This window comes from Nicotiana sylvestris, chromosome 3, assembly GCF_000393655.2.
Source record: "Nicotiana sylvestris chromosome 3, ASM39365v2, whole genome shotgun sequence".
Taxonomy (NCBI): Eukaryota; Viridiplantae; Streptophyta; class Magnoliopsida; order Solanales; family Solanaceae; genus Nicotiana; species Nicotiana sylvestris.
Window position 1 is genome coordinate 158,612,829 of NC_091059.1, and position 13,085 is coordinate 158,625,913.

The window sequence follows — 13,085 nt, forward strand, 5'->3', positions numbered from 1 at the left end:
ACCGAATATCATGCCTAAGCCCCTCAATAAATCAATGGACTAGCTCTCTAACTATGGCAACCAAGGTAGGTGCATACTCAATAGGTCTGGCCAAATCACTGAATCTGACGGTATACTCTAATACTGATACGGTGCCCCTGACGTAGCTGCTCAAACTCCGCGTGTCATGCATCCTGAAGTGACTAAGGTACACACTCTCTCAAAACATCCCTAAATATTGATCCCATGTAAGTGAAGTTGCATCGGCACACTACCTGACTTATATGGACGCCACCACTGATAAGCCGCTCCCTTAAGCTGAAACATAGTCAAAGCAACCTCACGTATCTCTGCAATACCCATAGTGCTGAGATTGCGATGGCACTCCTCTATAAAACCCCGTGCGCTCTCTGAAGCCAAACCACTGAATGTAGGAGGGTCATATTCCTTGAACATTGCAAGTCTGAGATGCACTTCCTCAAATGTTGTTGCCCTAAACATGGGTTGATCTAGAACCACAGGCTATACCACCATGACACCTGGAACCTAACCAACATAAACTCGCTGCTCTAAAGGTGCTCAAGCTGCGACACGTACTCCTCGTCTGCCTTCGCCTCTGCCTCTAGCGACACCTGCTCCGGAAGTAGAGTCATTGATAATCGCAACTCGTATCCTTACCATTGGTGAGAGAATGGAAGGATAAAAGTTCAAACTCCGAGATCAAAAAGTTTGCACGATAGGAATGAAGGAAGTGAGATTGTCCTAATAGTTTCGTAGCCTCTCAAAGATAAGTACAGACGTCTCTATACTGATCCGCAAGACTCTACTAAACTCGCTAATGACTCGTAGCACCTATGAGCCTAGAGCTCCGATACCAACTTGTCACGACCCAATTTCTCGTCCATTGGGTTTCGTGACGACACCTAGTCTTAGGGATTAGGTAAGCCTAAATCATACTGAAATACCACAACAATAAATGAAATTTAACAATCTTGAAGAAGAAGTCTCTACAAATTTATAATTCCTGAAACCCGGTAGTACAAGTCATAAGCTCTACAAAGTGTCGCTACAACTTCTAAACACAATCGTATGGAAATATGTACAACAGTGTGAATATAAAATAGGAAGGTGACTCTGAAGCCTGCGAACGCAACAACAAGGCTACCTTGAGTCTCCTCGGCAAGAATCCACACAGCTACTACCAAACAATATCTGGATCTGCACAAAAAAATGTGCAGAATTGTATTATGAGCACACCACAGTGGTGCCCAGTAAGTATCAAGACTAACCTCGGTGGAGTAGTAACGAGGAACAATCAAGACACCTGCTGGTCTAACAAATAGAACATATATTTTTACAGACACTACGCTATACAGCTAACAATACAGTAATTGCAATAAGGAAAGATAACAACAAGTACTCAGCGGAATACCATAAGGAAATCATTGAAAGGTAAGCGAGCATATAATCTTTTCAAACAAATATTCATCGAATATAAGTCACCATGTGACATTTCATAATAGTTACTTAAAATAAGTACCTTCGAATATAATCTTTTCAAATAGATAACCTTCGAATATAAGTCACCATATGACACCTCATCTCATAATCATATTATACGGGTCTCAATACCTGAACCCTAATGCTTGGCATCATGTGCCCTCATCACACCTCCTAATCATACTGACAATTCACGAGCCCAAAGGAGTCATTCTTACATGGAAGGCAAATAACAAGGGTATGCATTTATACTCAGAAATCTCCAGGAGCCTCCTATCCGATAAGGGTGCTTAGCCATGTGTGTGCTTGTGCAAGTATCCTACCTTAGTTCATACCAGTTAGTAAGTATAAGGAATAGAACGGACATCACATATAATGTTTTACACAGGGATAGGATCAATGACAACAACAGCTCAGAACATAGTGATTTTAACAGGGAATCTCCCAGGATATCGTCCCGTAGTCCCAAGCGTAAATGTGCAGAGGATCTCCAAGATATCGTCTCGTAGTCCCAAATGTATATGTGCAGAGGATCTCCCAGGATATTGTCCCGTAGTCACAAAGTAAATATGTAGAGGATCTCCCGGGATATCGTCCTATAGACTCAAAGTAAATATCCAGTACACGGGGATCTCTCGGGATATCGTCCCGTAGTCCCAAATATAAAGGTGCAGGGGGATCTCCCGAAATACCGATCCGTAGTCCCAAAGTAAATACACAATAGCAATAATACAAGGTACGACAAGTAAATCAATTCAAGAACTGTAAATCACAAAGGAACTGTAGGACCAATTCACAAGAAATAACCACAGAAAAGAATGTTGGCATAAAGGGAACGGTTCAACAAAAGGGAAACCTAACATGTAGCAACAATCCCAAAATATACAAGTCAATAACAAGGAAATCAACACGAGTCAAGTAGTCCCAAATAAAGGAAAGTCAACAAAAATATAAATTATCTAAACTCCTTTTCAGGTTGGATAATTACGAGGATATTCGACAATTAAATTAAGGAAAGATGATCTTAGCTTCACTTAAGACTAAACAATTTCATAAGGTATAATAATAATTCTCAAAACAAGACAAGTAGCTATGAAAAGATAGTGTTACATCTCGCGTTTTCGTACGTTAAAATTTCATTTTCGGTGAACCGACATAGAATCGAGGATGAGATCATCGTGACGTTAACATATTTACACTATTTATAACAAGCGATAAATAAGTGTTATGAAGGATAAAGGAGTACACGGATTAAAGAAAATGAGTTTTGTTGAAAGTGGCAAATTTGAAATAAAATACAGGTCAAGCGATAATACCAGATAATTATGAACTAGTACCATGCAAAGTACAATATGGCCATGGTAGCATAATATATAAAGTATAAATGAAGTATTTTAAAAATAAATAAAATTTTAAGTAATTTGTGATAATTTTAAAATTATGCGGGTAATAAATTAATTATCGGGTAACGAAACATTACCCAGTTAACTAATAAGTGGATAAAAATTAACAAAATCACCCCCCCAAGAGAAACGTGGCGGCCCCCCCTTTTTTTAGTTTAAACTGAGTCATTAATCACCTTTACATGTGTCACAAGGGCTAATTTACAAAGTCTTATCTAATAAAGGCTATTGTGAGCATATCCAATAGAATTGGGAAAGATCAAACAACATTTTGCATTCTATCTTAAAACCAAAAACGTGAAAGCAGAATCATTTTCGTTCATCAATTCAATCTTTAGCCTACGTTTCAAATTCAAAGATCTACCAAATTCATTTCTGAATTTCGGGAATTTCAAGAAGAATTTTGTCCATATTTCGCAGAAGCAGATTCGTTCATATAATTCCTGGAACAGGTATGTTAAGGTTCTCCCTTCTTTCTTTTGGCATGGTCCAAATTATACTGAAGAAATGAGCAAATGCACAGTTTTCATAAATTACTCTATTCATAGAAATAGCAAGGGTGTCTATATTCTTGATTCCCCATGAAAAATATTATAATTTCCTGTTCATGGGTCTCAGAATAATACATAGTTGAAAAAGTTTATCCAGAAGGAATATTGAGGTTATTACGTATTTTTCATCCATTTCACTCAATAATACATGTGCATTTGACCCATGACCAGATGGCGTCATATACGCGTATATATGTATATTATATTTATATGGGATACAAGAAAAAGGTTACGACGTTATATACACACCACCACCTGATCAGCTGATATATGATGATGATGTTGCCCACAGTGGCTGAAATATAACTTAAACGGCGTTATATATGCGTATATATGTACGTATATGTATATGGGATATGGGAAGAGGTTATGACGTTATATACGCACCACCACCTGATCAGCTGGTATATGTTTATGATGTGCCCATAGGGGCCGAGACAATATGATGGGATGCCCTTAGTGGCTTGATGATATTATGTACACCCATACACATGCATGACACAATATTTATACGCGTGTGCATGACGTTATAAACGTTTTAGAATTTATAAAGTTATTCAGATTTAAAGATGTATTTCTATATCTTATGTTTCATCTATGTCTTTTACGTACTAATTTTCATGCCTTTCATACTCAGTACATTTTTCATACTGACACCTTATTTCACTAGGCCTGCGTTTCATGCTCGCGGGTGCAGGTAGGAAACCTGACAGTCCCCCTTCTTAGGATCCCTGATCAGCGAGAGTTCGCGTGCTCCATTTGATCTGGAGCTGCTTTTGATATTGGTACGATACATTTATATATATATATATATATAAATGTATATGTATATGTATATGTATATGTATATGTATATGGGTATGATGTGGCTCAGTCCCGTCTTTGTACAGTTATGTTTCTGTTACATGTTTGTAGACAGTATGTCTAGTTGGGATGTATGTAGCCTTGTCGGCTTTTAGTTATTGGATGTATAGTTGTCTATAGCAGCCTTGTCGGATCGCCCTCTGTATTTTGCAAATATACGTACATATGCCTTGTTGGCAGGTTTCCTTTCATGTATGTTATCTTAGTAATTCAGAAGATGTTATACAGGTTCATATCCTAGACGTATGCTTAGGGGTGTTTGACATGTAGGACTTAGGCATCCGTCGCGGCCCACCGGTTTGGGTCGTGACAAAAGTGGTATCAGAGCAGTTCTGTCCTAGGGTTGTCTACATACCGTGTCTAGTAGAGTCTTGTTTATGGGTGTGTCGTGCACCACACTTATAGACAGGAGGCTACAGGACATATAGGATGTTATCCTCTCTTTTTATCTCAAATCGTACGATAGAAGAATTCATGTACCTAACAATATGCTATATTTCAGCAATGCCTCCAAAGAGTACGCCCACCCAGAACGGAAAGTCCGTGGCTGCTGAGACTACTAGTCGAGTGCCACGAGTTACCAAGGCTCGGGGAGAGTCTCATGGTGAGGTTCCACCTATGACTTCACATACCCCGCCCTTACCAGAAGAGCTCCGAGGGGAACCAGCTCTAGCGCCCGCCCCTATACATTCAGCACCTCAGCCAGATGTGTCAGGTCAGGAGATGAGAGATGTTATTAAGTTATTGACCCGATTAGTAGCCGCACATGCTCGGTGTCAAGAAGTAGGTATTGGTCACGCAGATAAGTCCATGAGTGCGAGGGTTCATGACTTTATTAATTTAGACCCTCCGGTATTCACTAGGGCAGATCTAAATGAGGACCCTCAGGTATTTATTGATAGAGTGCAGAGGATGTTACGGGTAATGAAGGCCACTGCGACTGAGTCAGTTGAGCTAGCTTCCTATAGACTCCGAGATGTTGCAGTTAATTGGTACGATTCTTGGGAATTGTCTAGAGGTAAGGATGCCCCTCCAACGGTATGGCAGGAGTTTACAGAAGCTTTTCTTCGTCATTATCTACCACCAGAGCTTAGGTGAGCCAGAGTTGATAGGTTCTTGGCCCTTCGACAGGGTAACATGAGTGTTCGGGAGTACAATCTTCAGTTTGATTCATTGGCTAGGTATGCTCCCACTATTGTATCTAAGATGGAGGATTGAGTTCACCGGCTTGTGATGGGATTAGAGCCTCACTTGCTTAACGATTGTATGTCGGTCTCGCTTCAGCCAGACATAGATATTTCTCATATTCAGGCATACGTTCAGGGTGTAGAGGAGTGTAAACAGAAATAAAGGGCCAATCGTGAGCATGATAGGGCCCAGAATAAGAGAACGAGGCCTTCGGGTCCTTCTCGTGAGTTTTGAGGTGGCCATAGGCAGTAGTACTTGAGGTATCTAGCCCAGCTATCAGCTAGCGTAACCCCCTCAGTTTGGCGGTAAGAGATTTGATCGTTTTATATATTCAGGGTCTGGTCAAAATTTCAGGGCCTCAGGTTCTAAGTATCGGGGTGAGTCAAATCAGATGAGACTGCCTTTGCCATGATGTACTCAATGTGGTAAGCAGCATATCGGGTAGTGCCATATGGGATTAGGTGTTTGTTATACTTGTGGTTATTCGGGCCACGTTATGAGGGATTGTCCGATGAGAGGTGATGCAAGCATAGATCAACCGTCGGTATCTGTAGCTGGTTCGTCATCATCAGTATGACCTCTGGGCAAGGTTCCCAAGCACCAATGAGTCGTGGTAGAGGCAGAGGTGAAGCATATAGCTCGAGCAGCCCTTAGAACCTCATTTATGCATTGACAGGACGACAGGACTAGGAGTCATCACCTGATGTTGTTACAGGTATATTATCAATCTTCTCCTATGATGTATATGCACTTATTGACCCAGGTTCCACCTTATGATACGTTACTCCAGTAGTTGCTGGTAAGTTTGGAATAAAACCTGAATTGGTTAAATCTTTTGAGGTATCTACACATGTTGGGGACTCGACGATAGCTAAGAAAGTATATAGGGGTTGTATAATAGTAGTTTATGGTCGACCTACCGTAGCAGACTTAATCAAGTTAGATATGGTAGAATTTGATGTTATAATGGGTATTGATTGGTTAGCTTCTTGTCATGGCAACGTTGATTGTAGATCAAAGACAGTCCGATTTTAATTTCCAAGGGAGCCTATTTTAGAGTGGAAAGGTAACACGTGTAGATTTATTTCTTATCTCAAGGCAAGGAAGATGATCAATAAGGGCTGTATTTATCACTTAGTTCGAGTTCAAGATATGGAAGTAGAGTTACCAACCGTTCAGTCCATCCCAGTGGTTAATGAGTTTCCCGATGAACTTCCGGGTCTCCCGCCAGAGCGAGAAATTGAGTTTTCTATTGACCTACTACTAGATACTCACTCAATATCTATTCCTTCCTATAGAATGGCCCTCGTACAGCTGAAGGAGTTGAAAGAACAACTAAAGGACTTGCTTGAAAAAGACTTTATCAGACCTAGTACGTCACCGTGGGGAGCACCTGTTTTGTTTGTGAAAAAGAAAGATGGTTCCTTAAGAATGTGTATTGATTATAGGTAGCTGAATAAGGTGACGATCAAGAATAAGTATCCGCTCCAAGAATTGATGATTTATTTGATAAGTTACAAGGTGCCAAGTGTTTTCCAAAGATAAATTTGAGGTCCGGGTACCATCAGGTAAGGGTTAAGTATGAAGATATTCCGAAGATAGCATTCAGGACTAGATATGGGCACTTTGAGTTTCAGGTTATGTCGTTCGATCTGACCAATGCCCCAGCAGTATTCATGGATTTAATGAATCATGTGTTCAGGCCTTTTCTAGATCTGTTCGTAATTGTATTTATTGACGATATATTGGTATATTCTCGTTCAGAGACTGAGCATGCAGATTATCTGCGTACTGTGCTCAGAGCTCTACAAGAAGGGAAGTTGTATGCAAAATTTTCTAAATGTGAATTCTGGTTGAACTCTGTAGCTTTCCTTGGGCATGTTATTGCGAGTGAAGGTATCCGGGTGGATACACAAAAGATTGAGGAAGTAAAGACTTGGCCTAGACCCACAACACCGATGGAGGTTCGTAGCTTTCTCGGTTTGGCAGGTTATTACAGGGGATTTGTGGAAGGATTTTCTTCCCTTTCAGCACATTTGACAAAATTGACTCAGAAGGGAGCAAAGTTTCTATTGACTGGTGCTTACGAATGGAGTTTCCGGGCATTAAAGGACAGATTAACGTCAACACCAGTTCTAACACTTCTAGAAGGGACCGATGGTTATGTGATCTATTGTGATGCTTCAGGCATTGGATTGGGTTGTGTGCTGATGCAGCATTGTAAGGTTTTGGCTTATGCTTCTAGACAACTACGAAAGCACAAGAAGAACTACCCGACCCACGATTTAGAGTTACCTACTGTGATTCATGCACTAAAGATGTGGAGGCACTACTTGTATCGCATTCATATTGATATCTATATGGACCGTAAGAGCCTCTAGTAAATCTTTAAGCAAAAAGGAATTGAATCTATGTCAAAGGAGATGGTTGGAGCTACTTAAAGACTATGACGTTGATATTTTATACCATCCAGGGAAGGCGAACGTAGTAGTCGATGCCCTCAACCGTAAATCTATGGGTAGCCTATCGTATTTGTAGCCAGAAAAGAGAAGAATAGTCCATGAGGTTCATCAGCTAGCTAGTCTTGGAGTTCGGTTACTGGACTCAGGTGACGTTGGAATTACTCTTTAGGATATGGCAACATTCGCATTAGTAACTAAAGTAAAGGCACTCCAGTACGAGGATCCTGTGTTAGTTCATTATAGGGATACCACCCTTCAGAAGGAGAAGACGCCGTTTGAAATTACAAAAGATGGGGTCCTCAAATATCAAGGATGACTATGTGTGCCTAATGTTGTAGGGCTGCGTCAGCAGGTAATTGGAGAAACTCAATGTTCTCGTTATTTTATCCATCCAGGAGCGACAAATATGTATCATGACATCAGGGAAGTATATTGGTGGGACGGAATGAAAAAGGATAGAGCAGAATTTGTTGCTCAGTGTCCTAACTGTCAGTAGGTTAAGATTGAGCATCAAAAACCCGGTAGATATTGCAGGCTATAGAGATTCCGACATGGAAATGGAAAGTAATCCATATGGACTTCATCGTAGGCTTACCTCGTACCTAGCATAAGTTTGATCTGATATGGGTTGATTGTTGATAGGCTTACTAAGTCAGCTCATTTTCTGCCTATTAGAACTACATGTTCCTCAGAAGATTATGCAAGGCTTTATATTAAGGAGATAGTACGACTGCATGATGTCCCTGTATCTATTATCTCAGATAGAGGAGCTCAATTCACAGCTAACTTCTGGAGATCCTTCCAAAAAGGATTGGGGACTCAAGTAAGTCTTAGTACATCATTTCATCCCCAGACAGACAGACATGTTGAGCGTACTATTCAAACACTGGAGGATATGTTATGAGCTTGTGTAATAGATTTCAAAGGTAGCTGGGATGATCATCTGCAGCTTATTGAGTTCGCATATAATAATAGTTACCATTCTAGTATTCAGATGGCTTCATACGAAGCTCCTTATGGATGAAAGTGTAGGTCGCCTATAGTGTGGTTTGATATTGGGGAAACTACATTAGTAGGACCAGAATTAGTACAACGGGCAATTGATAGAATTAAGCTTATACAGGAAAGGCTATTGGAAGCTCAAAGCCATCAGAAGGCTTATGCGGATAATCGATGATGAGACTCAGAATTTCATGTGGACGACTGGATATTCCAAAATGGTATCACCAATGAAAGTTGTCATGAGGTTCATAAAGGAAGGCAAACTTAGACTACAGTATATTGGGCCTTATAGGATCATTCGGAGAATGGGCCAAGTAGCTTATGAGTTAGAATTTCCCTCAGAATTTGAGCTTGTCCATCCGGTTTTTCACGTATCTATGTTACGGAAGTGCATTGCTGATCCTACCCAAGTGGTGCCCATGGATGATATACAGATTACAGAAGACTTATCATACAAGGAAATTCCGGTTTCCATTCTAGACCAACAAATCCGCAAGCTACGGAATAAGGAGGTAACCTCCGTGAAAGTATTTTGGAGGAACAACAATGTGGAAGAAATGACTTGGGAGGCCGAGAAAGATATGAAGTCTAGATATTTGTACTTATTTCCTCCTCCAGAGAAGGGTCCGGCTGAGACGCCATAACCTCAAGGTGCGTGTACGAATTCTTGTGCTAGCTATTGTTATTGGTCATGTGAGGCCATCGTCGTTATTAATGATTGTGGTCCTATATGGCGTTAAAGTACTGGGTTTCTACAAGAAGAGTTGGTAGTAGCGTTGTTACAAATGTGACTCTACCAAGGTTATATAAATTCCGGAGAGTTAAACATTCGAGGATGAATGTTTCTAAGGGGGGAAGGATGTTAAATCTTGCATTTTCGTACGTTAAAATTTCGTTTTCAGTTAACCGACGTAGACTCGGGGATGAGATCATCTCGATGCTAACGTACTTATGCTATTTATAACAAGCGATAAATAAGTGTTATGAAGGATAAAGGGGTACACGGATTAAAGAATACGAGTTTCGTTGAAAGTGGCCAATTTGGAATAAAATACGGGTCGAACGATAATACCCGATAATTATGAACTAGTACCATGAAAGGTACCATATGACCACGGTAGTATAATATATAAAGTATATATGAAGTATTTTAAAAATAAATAAATTTTAAGTAATTTGTGGTAATTTTAAAATTATGCGGGTAATAGATTAATTACCGGGTAACGAAACATTACCTAGTTAACTAATAAGTGGATCAAAATTAACAAAATCACCCCCCCCAAGAGAAACGTGGCAGCAGCCCCCCTCCCTTTTTTAGTTTAAGGTGAGTCATTAATCACCTTTACATGTGTCACAAGGGCTAATTTACAAAGTCTTATCTAATAAAGACTCTTATGAGCATTTCCAATAGAATTGGAAAAGATCAAACAACATTTTGCATTCTATCTTAAAACAAAAAACGTGAAAGCAGAATCATTTTCGTTCATCAGTTCAATCTTTAGCTAACGTTTCAATTTCAAAGAGCAACCAATTTCGTAATTTCATATCTGAATTTCAATAATTTCAAGTAGAATTTTGTCCATATTTCGCAGAAGCAGATTCGTTCAAATAATTCCAGGAATAGGTATGTTAAGGTCCTCCCTTCTTTCTTTTGGCATGGTCCAAATTATGCTGAAGAAACGAGCAAATACACAGTTTCCATAAATTATTCTATTCATAGAAATAGGGGTGTCTATATTCTTGATTCCCCATGAAAAATATTATTATCTTCTGTTCATAGGTCTCAGAATAATACATAGTTGAAAAAGTTTATCCAGAAGGAATATTGAGATTATTACGTATTTTTCATGCATTTCACTCATTTATACATGTGCATTGACCCATGACAAGATGGCGTTATATACGCGTGTATATGTATATTATATTTATATGGGATACGGGAAAAAGGTTACGGCGTTATGGACGCACCACTACCTGATCAGCTAATATATGATGATGATGTTGCCCGCAATGGCTGAAATATGACTCAGACGGTGTTATATATGCGTATATATGTACGTATATGTATATGGGATATGGGAAGAGGTTATGACGTTATATACGCACCACCACCTGATCAGCTGGTATATGTTGATAATGTGCCCATAGTGGCCGGGACGATATGATGGGATGCCCTTAGTGGCTTGATGATATTATGTACACATATACCTATACATGACACGACATTTATATGCATGTGCATGACGTTATTAATGTTTTAGAATTTACAAAGTTATTCAGATTTAAAGATGTATTTCTATATTCCATGTTTCATATATGTCTTTTACGTACTAATTTTCATGCCTTACATACTCAGTACATTTTCGTACTGACGCCCTATTTCACGGGGTATGCATTTCATGCCCATAGGTATAGGTAGGCAAGCTGATGTTCCCCCTTCTTAGGATCCCTGATTAGCGAGAGTTGGTGTGTTCCATTTGATCCAGAGTTGTTTTTGATGTTGGTATGATACGTTTGTATGAATATGGGTATGACGTGGCTTAGTCCCGTCTTTGTATAGTTATATTTTTGTTAGAGGTCTATAGAGAGTATGTCTAGTTGGGATGTATGTGGCCTTATCGGCTTTCAGTTATTAGATGTATAGTTATCTACAGCAGTCTTGCCGGCTCGTCCCCTGTATTCTGAAGATATACGTACATATGCCTTGTTGGCATGTTTACTTCATGTATGTTATCTTCGTAATTCAGAAGATGTTATACATGTTCATATCCTAGACATATTTTTAGGGGTGTTTGATAGGTAGGACTCAGGCACACATCGCGGCCTATCGATTTGGGTCGTGATAGATAGCATGACAATAGGAGACACAAAATTCTTCAGTTAAATCAAATAGGAGTGAATTAGGCACTAAGAGTGAATCATGAAGCAATTAATTCCAATTAAGCATGTAGAGGTGAAACTAGTAAATAGGAAACTCAGTCATCTCAAGAACATATTCATACATAGTGAATATAAAGACCTAAGAACCCTAAAAGGCCAAGTTTCCACATATAATCCAGAGCACTCACTCGTCACCTCGCATACACGAACTACAATCAACATAGAATACTCAAATCCTAAGGGGAAGTCCCTCACACAAGGTTAGAAAAGATACTTACCTCATGGACGACCGACAGATACTATAAAATGCACTCATCGGATGAAAAGACCTCCGGACGGCTCAAATGTAGCCAAATTAACTTCAAAGCACAAACAAAACACATAAGAAACCATTTCTGATCATAAAGTCTCAATCTTTAACAAAACTCGAAATTGGTCCAAAATTCGACCCCGGGACCGCACCTCGGAACCCGACAAATTTTACAAAATTCGAATATCCATTCAAATATGAGTTCAACCATAAAAATAATTATCAAATTCCCATTTGGTCCATCAATCACGATTTTTCATTTTAGAATTTTTCTTCAAAAACCAACTTTTTCCCCGACCCAAAACATAATTTAAATGATAAAAAATGAAGACAAAATCATGGAATATGTTAGATTCTAGGTGAAGTACACTTACCCAATCAATTTTTTTGAAAACCCCCAAAAGAAGCTCCAAATCCGAAGTTTAAAACTCAAAATATGAAGGAAATGGCCAAACCCCTGACTTATATAATTCTGCCAGAACTTCCACACCTGCGACCAACTTAATCGCATATGCTCAACCGCAGGTGCGCCTGACCAATCGCACATGCGCTCCACTCCACTTCTACGCCCAGGGATCCGCTCCTGCGGCATTGCACGTGCGTTCCAATTCTTCGTATCTGCGGAGACTACCCAGACAAACTCCTCTCGCACATGCGCTTCCTCCTTCGCACCTGCTACCATCGCACTTGTGCCCAGGGTCCGCAGGTGCGATTACACCTGAACTCAGCCTCCCCAAAACCATCGAAAAATCATCCGCGACTCGTCCGAAATACACTCGGAGCCCTCGAGACCCCGTCCAAGCATACTAACAAGTCATATAACCCTACACTGACTCGTTTGAGGTCTCAAATCACATCAAACAATGCCGAAATGACGAATCACACCATGAATCGAACTTAGAAACTTTCAAATCTTCCAACTTCGAAAACTTATGTCGAAACAAAT

General features: G+C 39.8%; 1 protein-coding gene across 1 annotated transcript; it reads left to right on the forward strand.

Moving 5' to 3' along the window:
* Positions 1 to 9,164: 9,164 nt before the first annotated feature.
* LOC138888240 (uncharacterized) lies at positions 9,165 to 9,593 on the forward strand. The gene has a single exon (XM_070170067.1). The coding sequence runs from the start codon at positions 9,165 to 9,167 to the stop codon at positions 9,591 to 9,593; it is 429 nt and encodes a 142-aa protein (XP_070026168.1).
* Positions 9,594 to 13,085: the final 3,492 nt, after the last annotated feature.

Bases quoted from the DNA above. Each gene is read 5' to 3' on its own strand.
- LOC138888240 (XM_070170067.1), top strand. From the start codon at position 9,165: ATGGTATCACCAATGAAAGTTGTCATGAGGTTCATAAAGGAAGGCAAA.